Below are 24,134 nucleotides of genomic sequence, written 5' to 3'. Positions count from 1 at the left end.
GTTCTGATCCCACAAGGATTTATGTGCATATTCCTGTGTATCTGTTAACTTTGCATAAGCAAAGCCACTGCTGATTTGAGGACCCTAAGTTTTAGTACTGTTTATAATTTTGCTTATTGTATTAATGGTTCCATAATAGGTTGTAGTTGCATCAGAGTTAATATTAAAAAAAAAAAATCTAATTTTAAGGTTATTTTCTCTTTGGATGAATTTGGAAACATGCAAAAGAAAATTTTCTTAATAAGAAAAGGGCTGGACAAATGGAAGCTGAGGGAGCAAACCACCTTTGTCATTCATGCAATATTAAAAATTAAGATGAACAGAATATGAAAGTAGGTTGAAGGATAACAAGTGGCTCTGCAATGTCCGCTCAGCTGCAAAACTGATTATTAGAATGACTGGGAACCCTATGATACTGAAAGTTCTCATTCTCCTGGCATTGCTAGGAAGGCAAGAAACACCCCTGGCCCCATTTTACAGCAGAATACTGGGGTGCAGAATCTAAATGCCTTGCTCAGTCATCTGGCTGTTTCAAAGACTTGTTGGCTATGAGCCTTTGGCCCATAGAGCTTAGGCTAGTGAGTAAGCCCTTGAACCATCTGCCATAGAATCACAGAATGCTTAAGGTTGGAAGGGACCTCTAGAGATCATCTAGTCCAACCCCCCTGCACACGCAGGGACACCTAGAGCACGTGGCACAGGACTGCATCCAAGCGGGTTTGGAAGATCTCCAGAGAAGGAGACTCCACAACCTCTCTGGGCAGCCTGTTCCAGTGCTCTGTCACCCTCACTCTTAAGAAATTTTTCCTTAAGTTCCTGTGGAACTTTTGATGCTTTAGTTTCTGGACGTTTCCCCTAGTTCTGTCAGTGGCCACCACTGAAAAGAGGCCAGCACCATCCTCCCTGCTCCTTCCCTTGAAGTACTTATAGACACTGATTAGATCCTCTCACAGCCTTCTCTTCTCCAGGCTGAACAGGCCCAGCTCCCTCAGCCTCTCCTCATAGGGCAGATGTTCCCTGATCATCCTTGTGGCCCTGCGCTGGACTCTCTCCAGCAGCTCCACATCCCTCTTGTACTGTGGAGCCCACAACTGGACACAATACTCCAGATGTGGCCTCACCAGGGCTGAGTAGAGGGGCAGGATCACCTCCCTCGACCTGCTGGAGACGCTCTTCTTAATGCAGCCCAGGATCCCATTGGCCTTCTTGGCCACGAGGGCACACTGCTGCCTCATGGTCAACTTGTTACCATGCCATAGATGAAAAGCTTCTTGTAACTAATAGGTCACTACCTGAATAATACTGAAAATGCCGAGTACTTAAAATACTGAAATGTTCTTTTTGCAGCACAGGCAAGCAAGCTGACTTTTTCTCCCATTTCAAGTAGCGAAAAAAAAAGTGTTATTTATCAATTTTATTCTAGGCAATTTTTGAAAATACTGTAATTCTCTGTGAATGACATCTCCACTCCTTCCTTCCTCATCATCTCTTGAGAAACTCTGTGCCATCTCAGTTTCTTCCTAATAGCATGCGTTAATCTTGCTAGCTTTTACCTATGTGGTCTTTCAGTTATGCAAAGGCAGTGTGAATTGTGGCTAATTTGGTGCAATTGTCATAGAAATGGAGTGCCCATAACACCTTATCAAAATTGTTTACATCCATATTTGTATGCCATTCAGTTTTCTATTGTTTGGTTGGACAAGAAGCAAGCGCATAGAGAGCAAGCAAAGTAAGGTAGGTACAGACACACAATTGTGCAAAAGCACAATTCCAGCCTTCCAAAAATTGCCTCTGACTCTTTCGCATTTGTGATATATTATTGTACTGTATAGTACCATAAACATTTTAATTTTTTAACTGTATAGTTTAAACTGTATAGTTTAACGGTCTAAGTTTAAGGTATAGTAGGTCACAAAGAGGTGTTGCAAAGCACCCCTGAATTTGCAGCTACTATCTAACGTAGTATCATTTGTTTCCATGATTGATGAAACTTCTCTGTGGAATAGTATTTTTATCACTTTATCGTTTTATTCATAATAATCATAATAGATTTTTTTTTAAAAAAAAAGTTGTGTCCTGTAATATACTTTCAATATGCTAAGTGAATGAAAAATTAATTGAGGACTTGACAGAGAAACATTGTTAGTGAACCTGAAAATAGTGCATAAATTAAAAATGTTATTTTTATCTTTAATACTTAACTGCCTAATTGAAGAATATACAGACACTGTTTTGTGTCTCTAATTTAGATAACAGAAATAAAAACAAAATTGTTTTTAAAAATATATCAACTGACAAGTTCATATGTGTTTTTCCAGTTATTTTTTAGTGTATGTAACAACTTCTTTAACCAGATAAATGTGTTCAATGTGTTTTCCTGAAAACTTTTTATTCATTTGATGTCTGAGTATGCACAGGAACTTAAAGGAACAGGTATTTAAGAAAGTTGAGTACCTAAAACTGGAACAACTTCTCAGGAAATAAGTGCTTGAGAGTATATATAGATGTAGGTGACCTAATTAAGGTTGCTTTCTTCTCCTCTCTTTCAGCCCTACCTTCTTATTTAACATAAGCAACGAACACAAAGAAAATGCATTTACAGGCTTTACTCTGAAAGTTAACACTGAGTGCTACTAGTAACTTAAATACACTATCTGCCATGAAAGGTCACAGAAACAGTATGAGGAAACAAACTTGGGGAGCAATCCATGCAGTTTCCAATGAAAAAAAAACATTTTACACAATTTATTTCCTTAAGTCCCAGTGAGATAATTATTCACCAATCTTTAGTTTAATTACTTGCAAGTAGTTCACCCATGGTAGCGAAAGAATTTATTTGACGAAGGATAATGGTTTGATGGAGAATGCTTGTGGCTTTAGATTAAAGCAGAGGTAGTATGTAGTACCTGTAGTAGCTTGTGGGTATTGGTTCCCATTGATTTGTCTCATTTTTTGCTTAAGAGAGTGGTGAGTTGTGAATCGAGAAGTAGAATATTCATTGATACTGGTAAAGTTCAAGTAGATAAAAACATAGTAGCAAAACACTGCTTGTATTTTCTCAAGCTAAAATTAGAACTGTTCATTTCTTAATGTTGAAGTGCTTTAGTTAATTATTTAAATAAAAGTATCTCTCAGGCTCAACTTTCACCTACCGTCTATCAGTTAGAGGGGCGATACACACCAAAGCTTAAAGCCCTTACAGAAATGTGTTTACTTAGTTTCACAATGTGATTTGTTAGTTGTATACAAATATGACCCTATTCTCTTCATACTTACCACAGTCATGAGAATCAATCTTGATACATTCTTATGATAGAAGAAATCAGTTGTGGTTCTAAGTCTGAGCAGAGGACATCTATTAATGTAGTAGTTTTCTGTTCATTTTGGAATTCAGAAAGAAATGTGTGCCCTTCGTGCATTTATCAGAATTTAGATTTTTGTCCGGTGATATACACAGGACTGTGTTAAAAGGCCTGTTCTCCATGCTTTTAGTTTTTACATTTCTAGATAAGTTTAATGGATCTGTTCCATTAAAAATACGATTACTGAACCTCTGCACATTAGGGAGGTTTCATACAGCTCCTGTTGCACCTGGAAAAATAGTTTCATTTACAGCACTAAATAGAGAGAGAATAGCATCAATGTTCATGGTTTTGCATTTTAACATACCAGGTGAGAGCTGCTTTCTGGAATGGTTGTCATACTCGTTTTTAAAAAAAAAATACAAAAACTGTGGACTTTCTGGACTTGAACAGTCCAGGATGGCTGAGTGCCAGTGTAACTAAAATGTGTGCAGAAATCTAATAGCCTGGAGCAAGGTAATAAATGACAGTGTTGCATGGGTTTAAGATTTGGGGTCTTCAAAGAACAAGAATATGCATGTCTTAAATGTTTGTTTGTGTTTTTGAAGGATATACAATCTATTTCCTAATGTATTGGGGGGAGAGAATGCCCAGAACTGAGAACAAAAATGCTAAAACAGTGTAGCTGTATTTCCAGAGTAAGAACACATAACCTACAAAGTAAATATAGCTTAGCATACCTGCAGCATAGAGGGCTAATTAGGAATATCAGGAATATCAGAGGAAGTAGAAACTGAATCTCAGTTTCTTTTCAGATAGGACTACCAGTTTTTCAAGTCTTGTGAGTTTTCATGAGTTTTGTAATTCAGTATTTTTCTTATAGCTTTATAAGTGGGATTGTCCTAATTAGAATGTAAGATTTGCTCAGTTATCCTGAGGTGGTCGAAAGCATTTTTTTTTTGAAAGTTATCAGACTAAGTTGATAAACTGTGAATTAGTCTAATGTGTCCAAAAATATAGGCTCGAAGAGCTGAGATTAGAGGTGGAAGGTCCAGCTGATGAAGGGGAACCAGTGATGTTGCTCAGGAATCAATACTGGGAACAGTACTGTTTAATGTCTTCATTAATGACCTGGATGATGAGATGAAGGGCGCTCTTACCTTCTGGATGACACCAAATGGCAGCAGCAAGGAAGCGAAACTTGGACTGTTATCAGAGGACCTTGGGCACGCTGGAGAAATGAGCTGATGGTAACCTCATTAAGTTCAATGAAAGAAAATGTGAAACTTTTGGTTTGGGGTAGAATAATCCTATGCAAAAATACAGGCTGAAGGCCAACTCTCTGGCAAGCATCTTTGCTGAAAAGAACCTGGGAGTCCTAGAGGACAGCAAGTTGAATGTCAGTAAGCAGGACAACCACAGGACTGCAAGAGTAAGCCCATAGGCAGCAGATCCAGAGAAGCTTTCTGTTAGATCTCATGTGATCTTTTCTGTGAGATCTCATCTAGAGTGCTGTGACCAATTTTGGGCGCCCCAGCCCAAAAAGGACACTGGAGTTATTTGAGCAGAAGGCCATCAAGATAGATGGTCAGGGGCTGAAGCACAATTTCTAAGGAGAGGAACTGGATGTATACAGCCTTGAGAACAGAATACCAAGAGGTGAACTTATTGATGTCTGTCTGTACCTCATCGGACAATACTGAGAGATGACGAGAGCGCCTTATTGGACATGGACAGCAGTAAGAGAGGCAATGGCCACAGGTTGAAACATGGGAAATTCTGTTTTGATTTAAGGAAGGACGTAAGATTTCCTCTTCTCTGTCTGTCTCTCTCTCTCATTTATTTATTTATTTTTTTTGTCCCTTCCCTACTGTGTGAGTGGTCAAATACTGGAAGTGAAGTGTAGGCTCTCCCTTGTTGGAGGTGTTCCTCCTTGGAGCTAAATTGGAAATGGACCTAAGCAACCTAATTTAATTAGACCTGCTGTAAGCAGGGGGTTGGACTAAATGCCTTCTGGACTTCCTTTCCAAACTAAATTATGTTATGATTCTATCCATAACTAAAATATTAAATTAAGGAATTTATGAATTCTGTTTAGCAAGCAATAACTCTGCCTTTTCTGTATCCTCTGTCACCAAGGCATCCATCTCATTCAGCAGCAGGCCCACATTTTCCCTAGTCTCCCTTGCTACTGACGTATTTGTAGAAGCCTTTCTTGTTGCCTAAAATAACTCTGTGTTTAGGAATTTAGCAGAGAAAAATTCTAACTTTGTCCTAGTGAAAAAGAAGCACAGACTTGCAGAAGCAAATAGCATCATTTTCTTCCTGCAAACACTTGAGCTGGTTCTGATCCTCATATAATGTTGCACAGCTCGGCCTAGTGCCAGCTTTCACAGCCTAAGAATGAATATGAACAATACTTGAATGCACCAGTATACAAGAACTCTCATTTTCTTTCTTTTTTTTTTCTCTTGTTGTTGCTTGTTTTGTTTTTGTAGTTATGTAGAGAGCAAGAACAATATATGCACCCCTCTTGCGTCACTCTCTTCATGTTCCTAAAGAACCAGCTACTGCCTAGTTCAAGTAGATCTGCTTAGAGAGACCAAAAAGTTGACAGTACAGTACAGGTTTCAGGATATCCATCATTGCCAGAATGTTTCTGAGATCTGCAGAGTGCTTTTGAGATGCTGATTGCATTACATGAGCTGACTCTAATGAACACATATCTGATGTGACCAAGGGAGATATAACTTCTGTGTTAGCACCACCCACATATGCACAGTGGATGGAGGACATTCTCTACAGGTGATTAAGTCCCTCTATCATTGCTGTAGCTGTACTGAGCTCTATAGTTTATTCTTTTTTTCATTTACATGTAACTGACCGCTTGTCATTGATTAGAACTTGTGTTACAGAAATAAGCACAGGTTTTAGAGATCCCTAACTTGTCTTGCAAAAATCATTTTCTTTGGAAAAGATCTAATTTCATAAAACTCTAGAGGGATAAAAGTACTTTTTGTGATAGAAAATGGAAATGATAGTTGCGTTCAGCATGTCAGAAGGAGAGCATTTGCTACCTCACCGATAAGAATCAGATGTCTTCTCAAAGGAAGAAGTTGAGAACATCTATCAGTACAGTTGTTGGCGTCCTCGTACTTTCATAGTCCTCATACTTTCAGTAGAAAATTTATCCTTTTTGGAAGTGGTGGTATTTATATCTTTGAAGACCCTTTTATCCTGGCAAGTTAGCATTACCAGTGTCCATACTTCTGTTGGAGGATTATTGCTCAATCTTTGTGTTAAATAAATCTACAACTTTCCCCTCTCTTTTTTTAATCATTTTTTTATTGCTAGTATGCTGCTAATGTATTTACATTTTGAAAAGAAGAGAGGGTGTGGGTGCCTGAGAATGTTAAAGACAGGTTAATTCTAGACATGGCTTTGCATGTTGACATTTCCCAGTTAACACACAGCTTCATAGTAGATTTCTCTTGAAACTTTGCCATGATATACTGCCAGCAAATGGGAGTGGTGAAAAATACTAGGAAGACCAGTGACTGCTAAAATAACACAAAATAGTAGCGCTGTCATCACCTGTTGCCACAACACAGACTTCAGTAAAAAATGCGTGTGGTAAGAAGACCCTAGAATATATGACAGCGTTATTTATACAAGTCACAGTCAAGAAAATATTTTATCTTTTCTTATACCGTCCAGAGATGCATGGTAATTAGACTTTGTGTTTTAGTAGTCTAAATGCCAGCGGTCCAGTTCCTTACTGGGTATACATCAGCAGGCTTCTCTGAAATGGAAGAAAACTGCATCCATTTTCCTTAGTAGAAAATGGGGTTCATCTTTTCATATTTTTTTTTCTTTTTTGCTTCTAGGCCTTATTTTATCATTGTGATTAACATTGATATTATCCAATGACAAGTGTCACTAATACTGATGGGACATAGGATAAGAATAAGAAATATGCATGCTATATTAGATCTATTTGCAGGACAATCTACCTCAATATTAATTTGTTTTGATGCACATACAGAGTTTGAGTAATTCTTTTCTAGAAGTCGTTTGGACTTCAATCCTCTGTCCCTAGTGGATAAAAAGCATGTAACAGGCTTCAGTGGAAATGTTGGACAGCAACAAATCAGAGATGAGACTTTGTTTTTCTGCCTAATTGCTCACTTTGTAGTTGTCCTTGTAAAGTACTATGAAATTAATGAGTACTGCATGTACCTAATGAGTGTCTTTCATGAAACCCAAATCTTGAAAAAATGCTAGGTCAACCTAGCATTTTAACATTAATAAAATGTTTTAGTGTAATATTGTATTAGAGAAAGCTGAAAAAAGTAGTTGAAAATCCTAGAAATATTCAAGGCATCCTTAATATTTTGTTTTTAATTAAACCAAATATTTACCACAGCTGCATTGATTAAACAGCAAACTTTGGGTCTGTTATAGTTTAAGGTTTTCTGTTGGGTAACTGGTTTTGATAAACTTAGGTTTGATATTTTGGTCATGATTTTTCTAAAGTAAAGGGGGAAGAATGCCACTAAATTTCATATTTTATATTAAAGATTTGGAGTATTAAATACTGTTTGGGTTAGGAGTTATGGCAATTGGAATGGGAAAATACATACTCATATGTAATATTCATTGTTAAACACAAAAGGAGTTTGATATAATCAATTTGTTCAGTATCCATCTGGAAATCACTTACTACATTTGTAGTACAGTAATTTACCTATATTCATGGATTGTGATATAAATATGTTTTCACTAAACAGGGAACTAAAGATGGTTAAGTTTGGTTAAGCTAAGATGGTTAAGCTTCCAGCTTTGGAGTTGTTTCGCACAGCCAGTGCAAAACTAAGGGATTGTTCAGTTTATCTTGGAATGGATTAGTGGAGAACTTAGAAAAAAGCTGTTCGTACTATCTCGTTATGATCCACATCCTTTTCAGAAAATTCACTCAAATACAGATTAGTCAAGATATTGCAGTAGGGATACTTAACAAAACTAAGATGGACAAAAATGCAAAATGTTAAAATACAACAATTGTTCAAATCTACATCTCATTATAATTTAATAACTCATTGATTTTATTTGTGGTCTGTTCTCTCATGCTCCAGAAACTAAACTTTCCCCAGATGGCAAATTACCTACTAGTTTTGGCAAGCTTTATGTATTTCTGTGTACAACATGCAGGTAATTTAGAAGGCAAATTCATTGTCATGTATTGTGCTTCTATGCGTCACATGTAAATTTTTAATATTCATTCTTGGCTATATTTTGGGTAAAATATTACTAACAGATCACGAGAAAAAAAATGCCAACAGGAAATTATTATTCTTGTTATAAAAGGTTTAAGAGGAAGATGAGGGAGAGATTCATTCTAAGGCAGCTTGTCTTTTGGTGTGTAGTCAGCTCACCTCAGGTGTAAGAGAGTCTACATTACATTTTTTTGCATTTTGACTTTCTGTTGTCATTGTTTGGCATCTGTTCTGAAGCACGGTGCTTTACATTTCTTATATTGCAGTTGTTTCAAGTTGTATAAATGATTAGGTAGTTAGTAAAGTAGCAGTGTCTTGCCATGTGTCCAAGAGTCTTAGGCCCTACCAATTATATTGAAGAGTCATTTTGAATGCAAATCTAGCAGTAGGTGTGTGGACAATCCTGCTGTTTATGATAAAAGTTACTCTTCTACTTTTTGACCAAAAATTTTATCTGGATAATTTTTAGATATTGAGTTTTGAAAGCACACTTTTGAAGAAAAAGGTTGCGTTTGGCCTCTCAATGTTTTCTAATTCTCTAACTGAAAAAAAAAAAAGAAAAAGATTTTGTGAAAAAAAAACGTGATTTTTTTCTGTAAAAAAGTGATTTTGTATAAAAAAGTGGTTTTGTGTACTGAGTTCTCCCAGGCCTATATTTTGGGCTTCAGGAATGCCCCAATCAAAAAAAAAAATATTTTCAGGCTAACATGGAGTAATCTATCATAAATAAACATTTCTGTATTACACCTCCAGCATTACTATGCCGTTTATATTTGCTCTCTTCACCTGAACTAGAGCTGATATTGTCACTTCCTTCTACATGAGCCTAGATTGTTCATTTTGTCATTATGTTGGTGTTACTGAAGATAGTTGAAAAATGCATGTGTCAGTAACCATTATTTAATAATCAGTAACATCTGGCAACTGCATAGTGCAGAGTGGCCATTTCTGGAAGAACAGAATTCAGCTTCTACCCATACCTGCATGCTTGCTATTGCACATACGTTTTGCCAGGCTGCTTGACTGTTTATGTTCCTCACCACTGCTGTCTTTGAAAGTATGCTAACCTCTTTAGAGATGTGAGTAGTTAAAACTTTCTTAGTAAAGACTAAAATGTTGGCGGGTTGGAAAAGCATAAGTTCTTGCTTGACAAATAGGTTATAAATTTTATACATAAAGAGATCAAGGGGTAATTTAGGCTGCAGCATCACTTTTCAAAACGGTTGTTCATGTAACTTTTATCAAAGGAAACAAAATTATCAAAGGATGAAGTTTCACCTGTTTTCAGCTGATCACTCATGACTTTCATGAGTCTAAACCAAAATCCAGAGAATTCAAAGAGGACCTCTCTATCCATCACAGTGGCTTTGTAGAATGTCATGTGTGCCTAAGTATTGATAACTGTGTCATTTAACATGTTGTCTATCAGCTGTGTTAAAGAACTTCCTCATTCTTTAAGGGCATGGTGGTACTACAGATACTTAATGCAGCTCTGGCTACTGGGCTATAATGTACAAGTATTGGTACTGTGGCGGTGACCCGATTTTCTCCTTACTGGTGTGCTTTCTTTGCTGAGAGACCTCTAAGTAACGGGATCTATGTCAAAAGGGTGCTGAAAAGTGCAGATATGTGGCTTTCTTTAGAAATATCTCATAGTCCTTGTGTCATAATGATGCATTAGCATCATGGGATATATGCCTTTTTCAAATATAAAACCTACACGTGGGAATTATTTAATCAATGTGAATGTTTAATCATCTTCCTTTGACCACATTCTTTAAATTTAAAGCAATGAAGGCAGGGCTGACAAACTTGGGAGGAGTGTTAGTAGATCTGAATATTTCTCAATGTGGTTCAAGCTTTGCTGGTTACAGTTAATTTGTGTGTGATGCTTATTGATGGCAATGATGCATAGTGTGAAAACAAACACGAATAACTTAATCTAAATTCAGGAACTATTCAATTTTAATTTTCCAAATACCGAGCAATTTGTAACATTTGCAAATAAATCAACATGCTATTTCCTCAAGTAGTAGTTCCATCATGAGACCAAAGTTTTCTTTTTGTTTGTTTGTTTTTTTCCAAGTCCTTTGTTTAATAATTTAAATTTTCTTGAAGCTCATGTAATGATATGATCCTTAAGCACAGATCATAAGGCTTATAGACTTGCTGAATGTGTGACAAAGAGGCCATAAAGAATCTGGTCAGATGTAGCTAATTAAAGGTAAATGAAGGACAGCTGTTTTTTATGTTTCCAGCACATCTTTGATCTGCTCTGCCCCTCAGACCTTTGTGGACAAGGTAGTTAAATACAAACTAGGAGACCTATTTTAAAGACATTAAAGCCCTTAGGGGCAATCAAGTGACAGTCCAAGCAGCCATAAGCTGTTTGCTTTATTCATTAGAGAACTTTTAATGTGTCAAGAAATAGAATAATGTCCTTGCTCTTAGATCAGCATTAGCAGTGAAGATTACAGCAGCTCTGGGACATGTGAGTGGGCAAACTTCTTATGAAAACAGGTTTATTGAGGAGCATTTTACTATAATGGCAAAGAAAATATACGTTGCACGTTTTCTTTGCAGGAATATTGATTCAATATGCATTGAAATATCTAAAGCTGTAGTGACACATACATAGTGTAGCCCAGTGCTGACCTCCCTATTCCCTTCAATCATGTTTTAAAAAACTTCCTTTCAGGCACACGTAATAGAGAGAATATGTCATCTGTGAGTGACATAGTAGTATGTAATACTTGCTGAAGAATTTATGGAAAATTTCCATGATATATAGCTTTTCACTTGAGTCTGGATACTCAGAAGACACTTAATTTTGTAAATTGCACACATTTTTTAAATCAAAGCCTTAGTGTCAATACAAGATCAGTAAAGGACATAGAAAGACTGAATAAAGAAAAAAAAATCCAACTTTACTTTTATAAGAAACTCTATTGATAATCATTTTGGGAACAGTTCTTTTTCACAGAAATATAAATATATCTAAGCTTTTTTTTCATAAAATATTTTTACTTTGTATTTGGTAAATGAGAATTGAAATGCAAATTAAGGTGGAGCAAATTTCAGTAACATCCCAAGTGGTAGACTCTGGAGATGCAGGTTATTACCTTTAGGTACTTTTTAGAAACTTTAAAAAACTTACATAGTGTAAGTTTCTAAAGATTATTTCATTTCTAAGATTATTTCATTTTCTTATCTGGATGCGTCCTTGTTCCTTCTGAGGGCCTCCAACAATTTACAAGACGTGAGCAAGGAGTGTATCATTGAGAATTTTCAACTGTTCTCCACTGTTATCTTTTGTTTCAGTACCTAAATGTTGCATATGTTTGATTGCCTAATGAAACTCTCCATTGTGTTACAGCAATGAGACAAATATATATATTTTTAATTAAGTCAAGGTGTGAAAAGTTAAGAATTTTAAATATACTCATGTTGACTGTCTGTTGACTGTCTTTTTGACTGTGCCATAAATCGCATCATTCTTACAAAAAACATTTCTAGATGGCATGTAACCTTGCTTTCTTGTGCAAGTGCCACATACTAGTAGAATCTGGAGCTTTTCTTTGAAAAAAAAATGTGAATGCAATAAGAGATCCTCTGTGATTAGCCTTTGATTTTTCCTGAGCGTAAAGACGTATAACTGTACATAATTTCTAACTCATTTAATCCTTTGAATAGTCATAGATGTTACAGTGGCAGATATATAAGCATTTTTATTCTTTTCAGCAGTAAAGTCAGGGTCTTAAAGTTCATCAGGTTGGCAAGCTTGTGAAGCAAAGATTTAACTTGGTCATTTTAAAATAAGTAAGAAAGATTTCAAATTAACCTGGAAGAGGTTTGTTGTTGTTGTTGTTTGGTTGTTTTTTTTTTTTTTTTTTTTAATGAAGCACATTATAAGATTCCCTGGACTATATTCTAGGCAACAGTAAGCATAAAGATGTGGTTACTACTGGCAGCATGACCATAATATAGTAATTTGGCTGATTGTGCCAAAAACATTGTGAAAAACAATGAATATATTTGTAGTAAATTTAGAATATATACTTTCAGCATTATAGCTAGATGTTTTTGCCCAAAAGTAAGAAATATCTTGGTAAATTATTACAAAATTCCGCTAAAGATAGCACACCTGGACCTATTTTACTCACATTAATTCTACATATATCACCTTGACTGTGCAATAGGGGAAAAAAAGTCTGCAGAGCTGGTGGTAGCCTGGTAGAATTGCTGAGAGAGGGAATTGCAATAGCTTGATGGGAGCATTTATCTTCTGTTTAAAGACTCAATAAAAATAAGTCAGAAAGGAAACCAAAACATATGAATAAGCCTAGTTTTTTAAGATAATTATTTGACTAAGTAAATAGGAAATCAAGAAAAAGACTAAGATCTTTCCAATACATTTGTATTCACAAATACAGCATTGCAAGTGCTGATTTATTGCTGTAATAATCTCTAGCTACTTGTATATGTATATGGTATTCCAAGGCAAAATTTGTCCTTTGAAAAGCTATTAATATATTCATGCATATGTGCCCAGGTATAATGACAACTTAGTTCTGAGTATCTTTTATTTCTTCCATAACTATTTTAGAAGATCCATGCCATTTTCTCTCTTTATTCAGTTAACTGCTTTATCCCAATTTTCAAGCTCAGTAAAAATAATAGGATATAATTACTGTTCTCCTTTATTTGCAGCAGAAGTGAACAGTGTACCATCTGGTAATAATAATGTATCTTATGCTTTCTTTAGCTGAGAAGGGAGCAGCAAAATCGTGCAGATATTAGCTAAGCAGTGTCAGCACTGATGATGAGCAGTTTAAACTGTCTGGTGTAGTGTTCAGCAAGAGCACATTTCTGAGTCTGTGGATTGGGACCTCAAAAGTTGAAGGGGATTTTACAGCTGAGGGGCAGCCAGGCTAAATGGCCTCCTGCCCAAAATGCTCTTTTACAGCTCCTGTCTCCTTCCTATCTGGACTGTGTGCCTTGGAGTCCTGATTCTCCAGTACTTCGGTATAACTTTTGCTTGAAACCTTGATGGGTAAAAGGTTAATTTGTTCTACAGTCAAGGAGCCAGTATGAATTCAACAGGGCAAGATGACCTGTTTTTGCAAAGGGAAGTCTAAGAACACTGTACCAGCAGATTCAGACTGGTTACAGCAAAAGTGCTACAAGACAAATATCAGAAATTTCCTGCTGCTGCTTGAGTCATGTGTTGTTTGAAAGCCAGGTTATCCCTCTTCCCCATCCCAGTATTCTTCAGTTTCCAGATAAAAAGTCTGTATTGACAGGATGCATCTATTACGGAAACCCTGTTACCTAAGATGATGTTGAGCATGACCCAGCTCCTCCTGTAGGCAGGCAAAAGCCTTCTTCTAAATTACATTAGGTAACGATGGTAAATCCAGAGCTCCTCTGGGGATTAATCATGAGCAACCAACACATTTTTAAACACAGACATCCTTGTCCACACCAAGGGAAAAATCATTTTCAACATCTTGTTTAATTAACCTGTTTTCTAGTATATTTTCTCAGTGTAGACAAGGTCTCTAAGGAAGAATGACTCATGAATGTTGTATTGCCATTATGGAGTATTTTTTGGAGTAACTTTCCATTTCTCCACATTTTCTAAGGAAAGCATTGATTTGGCTCATTAGCTAAACGATTAATTAATGTTTTCCAGGAACTCCAGAGTCCCATTAGTTAATCCGATGCCATGCTGCTAAATAGAATCCTGGGTAAGAGTTAAAATAAGTGTCCCTTTCCTAAGTGAGGGCTAAAACATAGATCTTTTCCAGCGTGTTCAGTACATTGCGGTGCAGTTTTCCTTGGAGCCTACTTAGCACGTAGTGCAAACTGGGAAGGGCACAACATGACTGTGTCCCTAGGAAAGGAGTGGGCTTTGGCTGCTGTTTATCTCATGGTGAACCTGGCATTTTGTGGTCTTTTCCAAGAAAGATGTACCCATAGAACAGATAAGGACTCGTGCTATCGATTGCCGAGACACTTTCATCCAGGCGTTGGTTGTTCTTCAAACAATGCTATTACAGTCAGGGAGATGTTCCACACTTCGGAGAGTGCTCTTCAAACAAAGTGTCTTAGCCAACAGACAAACCGAATTAAGAAGAAAACTTGTGTTTTCATTAGGATACAAAGATCAGCACAAGAATTTTTCTGTCAGACATATATTCTCAGAAGGAAATGCATGGTACACATAAAATATTTATTACATTTCTTACATTGTAACTATATCTATATAAAAGCCAAAATAAATACATGCAGTTCCAGCTATACAATATACACTGCCTAACGTGTTTATTGCTACATTTTCTATGACCACTCTCCTTTCTGTTGTGTTTCTCCAGTGACTATGTTATTCCAGGGAAATGAGTAACACAAGGGGAGGAGGGTGCATAATGACTCCTGTGCTGTGAAGGGGGTTGTCAAAACTAACATACATGGATCATGCTCCAGATCTCTTGGGTCTGTGTTGGAGCACCCTTTCAGGGTGTAGTGGGTAAATTGCGAAGGTTTCTTTGCAGGGTAAATCAGGGTATATTGCAGGCCCTTCACGCTTTTCAAGTCATGGCTTTGAGGGTCTAAGAGGAACAGAAGGCAAGAATTTATCTCATAATTCTACTTTTTACTTATGCTATTTAGCAAGTGCTATTAGCTAGATTTCTTACTGTTTCTCCCTCTTCAGTATTGGAGTAGGTGTGGAAACACGAGAGGAGATAAGGGGAGTTATACTCCTGTGCTACTGATATCTCAAAGTTCTGGCTGTGACCAAATGGATGATCAGAGTGTTTTTCAGAGTTGTAGTGTCATGTTTTATGATTATTGATGCAAGATTTGTGAGTGTGATGGAATAGAAGAACAAAGACCAGGGAAACCCAAAATATCAGCAGTCACCAGAATGTTTACTTTGAAAAGACATACGTATTGAAGATGGTCAGTTTGAAATTTTAAGTACAAATTTAACTTGCACAAGGCTATGTAGCATAATCCATAATGGTAAAAGAATCCTAATAAAAACAAAAAAAAAGTGCTCTAGTGAGAAAGGTTGGTTTGGGGGTCAGTATTTTCTGTCATTTTCTTCTCTCTGGGGATTTAGTTAATCCACAAAATGTTTTTATATAGTAGAAGCCTGGAAGCCTCTTGGTTGTTGATATTCCACTTGTGTGCACTCCAAGGGTGTCAGCAATGATGGTTAGCAGTTTCTTCTATTCACAAATTTTAATTATGTCTTAGTTTATGTTTAGCATCCAGTTTTCACAAGGAATCTTTTCCCACCCAGAAAGAACAAATTGTGGACTGACCTATTAATTGTTCTTTCTTATATTTCATTCAGGCTCTTATTCAGTGAGTGGATCTGAGTTATTTTAAACATAATTAGACCATCATAAATCACTTTTGGTTAGCTCACATATGACATCACCAAGACAACCCAATGGGACGATTAGAATATGTTTTTGGGCAATCTGTCTGTAGCTATGTTAACTATGTTATGAAAATAGAGCCAGTAAACAGTAGTCTTCAGAGTGTGGCAACCAAAAATATATAGCACTGTGGGATTGCCTGCCTAGCAGATTGGATTTTCATACTGCTAATTGCCTTTACAAAGCTGATGAACATTAGCTTAAGCAACAGCAATATGTTTTATTTTACTGGGCACATCTCAGAGTGCTTGTAATTTAGTAGGGCCACCATACTCTCTGGGCAGTCTATCAAGTAGGATGTTGTAATGATCTGCATGACTACTATAGTAGATGGAAAAATGTAGCTTGTGTTTGTAGCTGTTCCATTAGCATCTTGCACAGTTTGTGCTCCTTTGGTGCTCTTTGGAGCACTGTGTAATAATCCCAGCATCTTTTGAAGAGTTGTGTCTGGTGAAATCAAGTATCTATACACCGTTTAAAACCTAGTGCATAATTAAATGATGAGACAAAGGAAAGATTGAGAAGGGCAGATAACCAATAGAATCCTGAAGTTATCAAAACAGATTTCTTGCCAAAGAACTCGGAATTCATCTGATTCAATTGCTGGAAAAATGCCCGAATTAAAAATTGTCCTATGAGGACCAAGAAAATAGAGCCAAATTCTGGCACTGTACAGTTTTCTCCCAAAATGGACATTAATGCTACAAAAACAGAATAGGGTGAACAACCTCCTGGCCCAATACTTGGCCCCCTACTGTAGGCTGTATCTGCCAAAACAAGATGGAATAAAAGATCAAAAAATTGAGGCTGGGGGGAAGGAGAGGAGAGGTTGGAAAAGGAGGGTGGTTGGAAAGGAAAAAGCTCATAGACTGTGCCCCCTGCCAGCACTGAAACACTCCACTGCTGCTCCACTTGTAAAGCACCTGTTGGCAGCTGTGGAGTAGTTTATAGGTTTTGGGACAGAGTCAGGATAGAAAAGTTATGGTCTGTGTTCCCTTACGTGACAAGTGATGTGGTCCTTATTTTAGTAAAATATAAGTCATTCCTGGGCAATAATTAATGCAAGTACAGTGATAAATGTACCTGTTCAGAAATAACAGCTACAGTCCTTGCTTTCTAGAAAAAAAAACACAATTAAAACAATTTCAGTTGCATTATTCTAAATGACTAATGTTAATACTCTATGGCTTGTGTCACCTATTTTGTTCCCTTATTTTCCAGAATGGAAAAACAAATGCAAGCTTAAGTAGAGAAGAAAGAAAATATGATAAAACAGAGTTTGAATATTAAATTGATAGAGTCATTGAAAAACAGTTAAAATAGATAGGATAAGAGGGATATTGGCTAATTTTGTATTTTCTGAAAGCATTATATGTAAAGAGTATAGTGACAGAGAAGTAGGATGATTTTTTAGTCTTTATGACCCAAAAGTAGGACTTGTTGGAAAGTCAGGTTCTTGGAAATAATATTTGAGACAGAAATTCTCTTTCGACCTAAGGTTCAACAGATGGTATGCTATGGAAGTATATAAGCTATTGATCTTCAAATACAGCTCTTTTGTAATATTCTAAAACAAATATATATAGAGAAAAGATGTATAAAGATAAAAGTTAACATGATCTAATTTAGGCCACATACAACATCATGTTGGCAATTAAACATCATGAGTAAGGATATGTTCCTGTTACATGAATTTTAAAAAATATATACAATTATCAGATGTTTAATTGATCTCTATGCAGAAGCATATTTCCGCATGCTGCATTTAAATACCTGTGCATATTTGAGATGATGAAAGCCTAAATTTGTGCCATAAAATTGTGCACCATCTAATGTCATGAGTCATTTAGGTAGTTCATAGGTATGTTCCATCCAGGCAGAGTCTGCTTCCTGCATGTTGATTGATAATCTTCCTCCATCAAGACTGAAGAGTGAGGCCAAAGTGCAAATTACATTGATTCAATAGTTTGTGGGCAGAGTGTTGCAAAATGGGTTCTTGCTTCTTTGTCAGAATAATTTTCTGTCTTGCTTGGTTGGATGTGTTATCATGAAATAAGTTGATTTAGGTGTTAGAGGCTGCTAACATCAAACTTGGTCATAGTCTGTGCTACTGAGATAAGAAGAGAACATGATCTGGATCTTAAGACGGTGGTATTTGAATAAGAAAAGCACAAGCGTGTGCTTAATTTCAGTGGAACACTATGGTATACATGAAGAAGGACATTTGCAGATACTTGAGTAAGAATGCTTTCCTGAATTAAGATACAAGATACATTTTAAGATTTTTTTTTTTGAAATTCAACCATGCATCACTAGAAGACACAATCTGTATTAGAAATTGTTTGTGTTTATTATTAATAAGATAAGAAATGTGTAAAACAGATTTGATCATTATAATCCTTATAATCCTGTCCAGAATCTGTTTTTCCCTCTTATAGCATTACATTAATTACTCTGAATAAAACGAGTATAGCAAGTTCAAAAACATGATGATCTAGTGTTTTGAACATGCACTTAACATATTTTCTCATATTCCAAAACCAGTAAAATTATCGTAATTGTTTTTATCTTCTTTTTATTGCCAAATCTCAAGAATATACTTTTTTTTTTTTTTTCTGTAATTGTGATCTTTACCTTGTAGCCCTAAGTATCTTTACCTTGTAGCAAACTTCTGGATTTTGGATGAGATGGCAGGTGAATGGAAGAAAGTGACAGGACCAATTTTCAAGTCAGGGAGGGATGTCAGGGATTTTCTAGACCTCTTATAGCTCACACTCTCCCTTCTTGGACTTGGGAAGTCCCCAGCACAAGTGAACTTAGCAGGTGCAAGAGGAGTGGGAAGAGGAGAAGCTGGTGCTTCTCATGAGAGTGTTCACACAAGGAAGTGCTAGAACAGGGTGAAGGACCAGTAAGGGTGAGACTTGAATAACCAGCTCAAGAGTTAGCTATAGTTTTAACAGGAAGTTGTTCTGAACCTTCAGTACTGTATCGCATCATGGTATCGCTAGAGATTAGTCTTATATGGCAAAGAAGTCAGTGCTAACCTGAACACCCTTCACTTTCATCAGGACTTAATATATCTATTTGTGATGCCAGTCAAATGTTCCTGGTGTTCCTAAGTCAGAAAACTGAGCAAATGACTAATATGATCACACAGCTTATATCCTCGCATACCCAACCACCGCAGTCGACAACCACAATTGCTTAGTTTGTAGTCTAAAATCCCTGTGACTGCAAGAATACAATGCAGAAGAATATATTTATTATATGAGCTATGTAAGTAGTGTATCATCAATACAAGTTTTGGTTTTTTACTTGCTTTTCAAACTTGAATATCTAATGAATCATTGAAAATTAAACTGCTGCTTGTACAAAAATTTATTAAGTCTTTTTAAATTCTTTTTTAGGTCTTGTAGAAATTTGCCTGATGCATCCCCTTGATGTAGTGAAAACAAGGTAAGATTCTGCTTCAACAGGTTTTGTTGACACTGGATGATGTCCAAATTAGGAGCTGTCAAAAAAACAATATGTTAGAACTTCTCCAAGTAAGATAACTTCTGCCTTTAATGGCATTTATATTTACTTACCTTTTTCTAACAGCATTTGACAGATGGAATTTCAATAGCATGACACATGTTTGATTAGAGGTCATCCAAAGGTGGTGAATGTGTTTTATGAAATATATATTTTTGCATTGTAAGGCAATTCTATTATATAAAGATGGCTATAGTTAAATTTGATTACTATATTTATCATCTGCGTTTATATGTAACAGGAAAATACTTTCAAAATCATTTTCACAGATTTTTTAGACCTGATGAGAGGAATTTTTGTCCCTATTTCTATTCTGCATGTTTGTTTTTATGTGAGTATAGATGAAGTGATTTGGAAAATTTGATCCTGTGATTTTTGTCTTGATATGTTATTCACTGAGCAGGGAAAATAGCTGTGTTGTATCTTGAATACTCTGGCATTTTTCTGAGCTTTTTAGGTTTTATATCTTTATTCAAAAGTGAGTGATTTCTTCATTTCTATTCCATATTTTCCTGTTTGTTTGTTTCTTTGTTCTTCGTATTTCTAATACTTCAAATACTAATCATACCTGAGATCTGGGAAGGGAAAGCATTAAATGGTATATTTACAAAGTCGTATCAGTATAAAAATAGTAATAAAAATTAGGAACCCTTTAAATATGAAACCTGAGTCCATAAACATTGGAATTAAAGAAGAAAGCAGAAAGACATAAAAGAACAGTATTTGTGGGGGGGGAAATCTGGTTGAAATTAATGGTTAAACCAAGGGGATGAATCAACTAAAAATCCACTAGGCAAATTTCTTCAACTCTTCTATTGACTGGACTGTAACTCTGTGGATTCAGGAGATACTTGCACGTTATTTTTCCTAGCATGATCAATGGGATGAAGTAGAGATGAAAAGCGTCAAGGTGTTAGTGTTCCTGTGCCCTGCTGTTGCAAGTATAGTCAGAGATACAGCACAGATTTTGCAATAATTCTCTTGATGATGCTAGCATGTGTTAGTACTTGCAAATAATTATATTTTGTAAACCAATGGCAAACCAAGAATGGAACATACTTTTGCCTGATCTAGCATTCTGTGCCATATTCCTAACACCAAGTCAGCACCAGTCATCGTCCAAAACTGTCAAAACTACTAGAGCAGATAATTCTTTATGAGGTGGTTTTGGAGAAGTTCAAATGAAACACAGTCTTAATTATAAACTTTGCATTAAGAAAGTTTTCTAACACATTTTCTTTGTTGTTGCATTTTCTTATAAGCGTTTCTTCTCACTGCACTCGCTCTTCTTCAACATAGTATTGATAATTCATCATTTCTTAATTACTTTCAGCTATTTGGCTTGTTGCATATGCCAAAGTAAAAGGATTCATAAAAGCACCATTTATTCCTTAATTTTTATGTCACTTTGAATTTTCTGTATTTCTTTCTACAAATCATGTGTTTAGTTCTGTGGCCTTTTCAATTAGTGAAACTTTATTTGATCTAAGTTAGCAGTCTGAGGAGCTTAGGGAAGATGCCAGAGGCTCACATCTAGTGGATGTGTAGCTCAGAATCACTGCTTGGTTGTTATGGTTTTTGCGTATGTTTTTAATAAAAAAAAAAAATGGAGAAAAGAAAGTTCCTCTCTGAGATTTTGAAACCCTGGAAAATTATTTGGCTCTTTTGTGACAACATTTTGCAATATATTTGCTGTGTTTAGTAATTTTCTATTTTTCTGCAGTAAAAATACTAAGCTCGTTTATTCATAGTATGTTTGGGGCATGGGGAGGGGACAGTACATATAGAAAAGGGGTTTTATAAGCTGTAGACAAGCTCTGCAGAGAGGGGTCTGGTTGACAACAAGTTAACCATGACTCAGCAATGTGCCCTCATGGTCAAGAAAGCCAATGGGATCTTGGCCTGCACCAGGAGGAGTGTTGCGAGCAGGTTGAGGGAGGGGGTCCTGCCCGTCTGCTCAGCTCTGGTGAGGCCGCATCTGGAGTATTGTGTGCAGTTCTGGGCTCCACAGTACAAGAGAGGCATGGAGCTTCTGGAGAGGGTCCAGCGTAGATGATTAAGGGACTGGAGCATCCATCTTATGAGGAAAGACTAAGCGAGCTGGGCCTGCTTAGCCTAGAGAAGAGAAAGCTGAGAGTAGATCTGATCAATATGTAGAAGTACCTGAGGGGCGAATGTAGGGAGGATGAGGCCAAACTCTTCTCGGTGGTGGCCAGTGATAGGACAAGGGATAATGGGTACAAGTTGAAACCCAGGAAGTTCCATCTCCATGTGAGGAAGAACTTCTTTCCTTTGAGGGTGTCAGAGCGCTGGAACAGGCTGCCCAGAGAGGTCGTGGAGTCTCCCTCTCCGGAAATCTTCAAAACCCACCTGGATTGGCATCCCTATGCCACGGGCTCTAAGTGTCCCTGCTTGAGCAGGGTGGTTGGACTAGATGATCTCTAGAGATCCCTTCCAACCTCAACCATTCTGAGAGTCTGTGATTCTGTATGCTCCAGTTCTTTATTGATTGTTAGTTCATTTTTAAATTTAAATTTAATTTAAATTAAATTAAATTAATTTTTTTTCTTTACTTTCTGACAATATATTTGAAGAGTGGCTAAATATTATCCTAAACCAACTACAATATAAAGGGACTTACAGAAAGTCTAGTTTATTATTGTGTCAAGATAATCATCAGGAGATTATATAAGAAATTAAGTATAAGAAATTAAGTATATATTCAACAGAATGTTTTCATGCTTCTCTGGTTAAATCAAACTCTAGATGCATTTGAGTATTTTTATTCTTTATTTTAATAATCAAATTGATTTTCAGATATAATTGTGCCCTTGTAACACAGCCTCATATTGGGAGGGCTGTGTGCAATCTGGAAAGCAATGACCAAGAGAAAAGCCAGGAGCCATTCTTTCAAAATTTTTTCTTTCAATTTCTCAGGAGAATAAAGTAAATTCTATACCCTTTTAAAAAGGGATTCAACTTATTTTTCTGTTCAGTCTATTTGATCTCCCTATTTCCACTTTTGCAGGATCTGCGGAGGATGCGATCCATGTTGCTTCCACTTTAAGGAAGTGGAATCTTTATGTGATTAAAAACTGTCTTTCTATCTTTTGTTCAATGCAGAATAACAGCATTAAGAAAATGAAGCCAAGAATTCTCAGCAAGTTTTGAGATTTTTTTCATCTAGTCATTGTGTAGATTTTACATTTTGTCACTCTGCAGTAATCCAGACCAACATCATGGATCTAAAGCCATGAATTTAGAAAATAATTTAATATCTAAATGCAGGTTTGGACTCTGTACTGCACACTCATTTCTACAACCATTCTGCTAATTTTTGTGTGTGTTTGCCCATTTTCTTCCTTTGTTCCAATTTTTGTCATCTTCATCATAGTAGAAAAGTTCAGCCTACTACATGTGTTTCCGATCTCATTCCATCTGTTGTTTTGAAATAACTACTTCCTTTATATCATTAATTCCTTTGATTTCTGATCTTTTTTGTTTAAGTGAGCAGTAGTGGAATCTCTTTCTGCGGAAACAAAAAAAAACCTCTTAGTTTAAAGAAGGATTCATTGTCCTTACACATGTTGCCATTTCCAAAAGATCATACTGTGCTTAGTTCACATCAGGCTGTGTTAAGTTGCTGTTACTCTATACAAACTGCTCTAGTTAGATTTGTAATAGCTTAAGCAGAAAATAGTCTTTCTTTCCTGGGAAAATTATCAGGATACCAAATGATACTGAATTGGAATGAAAAGCTGAACTCTCAGAAGACTGTTAAAAAAACAATGGGTTTTAGCCAATGAAACAATTTAACTCATTTTGATTTTTGGAAGTTTTCACTTCAATTTCAATCTTTTTGAAATGAAAAATTATTTTGAATCAGGAAAACAAACATGTTGGATTAAAAATGTAGAATGCAATATCCTTTATTATCTAGAAAATATAAAAAAAAAATAGTGAAACTTATCCTTTCCTGAGAATTTTTATTATTATTATTTGAGAAGCAAAAAAGACTGGTAAAAATAATCCCTGACCAACTCAAGTTAATGTTCTTGTTTCAACCAAATGTCAAGGCTTTTCTCTGGGATTAGTCTTACTTGATTTATCAGTGGCCTTCGGCACAATCGCTCCTAGGGTCTGTGTGCATTCTAGCTGATACTCTGTTTTTGGTATTTAAAGTTCAGCATTTAAATAGTTTGAATATTTCTTTACAGATCCTTCATTCCAAGTTGTATATAATAAGAACTTATCTTAAGTTTACAGTAATTTAGATGTGGATATGATCCAGGGCTCTGTAATTTGCCCTTTGTTTTCCTTCTTCATACAATCTGTTAGGAATTAATAAGGGCACGTGGGCTAATAATTCCAGCTAGATATACTATTCCAATTTAAATCCTTCCTTGAATTAAAGAACAGTATTGATGTGCACTGTTAAACAGATGCTCTGATTTGCAGTACTGGTCAAAGTGATTTCTGTTCCTCTATTTTTTTTTTTTTTTTGGATATTTATAGGCACACCATATGTACATATTTGAAGACTGTTGAGATCCTTTGGGATAAAAAGACCC

General features: G+C 36.2%; 1 protein-coding gene across 1 annotated transcript in view; it reads left to right on the top strand.

Annotated features, from left to right (window-relative positions):
* The window catches only part of SLC25A21 (solute carrier family 25 member 21), a 230,130-nt gene that overhangs the window by 101,256 nt on the left and 104,740 nt on the right, over positions 1-24,134 (top strand). The window contains exon 2 of the mRNA XM_088529271.1: positions 19,437-19,485. Within this exon, the coding sequence (XP_088385397.1) occupies positions 19,437-19,485 (49 nt within the window). The remainder of the gene's footprint in view (positions 1-19,436; positions 19,486-24,134) is intronic.

This window comes from Tinamus guttatus, unplaced genomic scaffold (genome assembly GCF_059628265.1).
Source record: "Tinamus guttatus ecotype Peru unplaced genomic scaffold, ASM5962826v1 Tinamus_guttatus_pri_ptg000327l, whole genome shotgun sequence".
Classification (NCBI taxonomy): Eukaryota; Metazoa; Chordata; class Aves; order Tinamiformes; family Tinamidae; genus Tinamus; species Tinamus guttatus.
The sequence above is the reverse complement of the archived record's forward strand: the minus strand, read 5'-3'. Positions and strand labels throughout refer to the sequence as shown.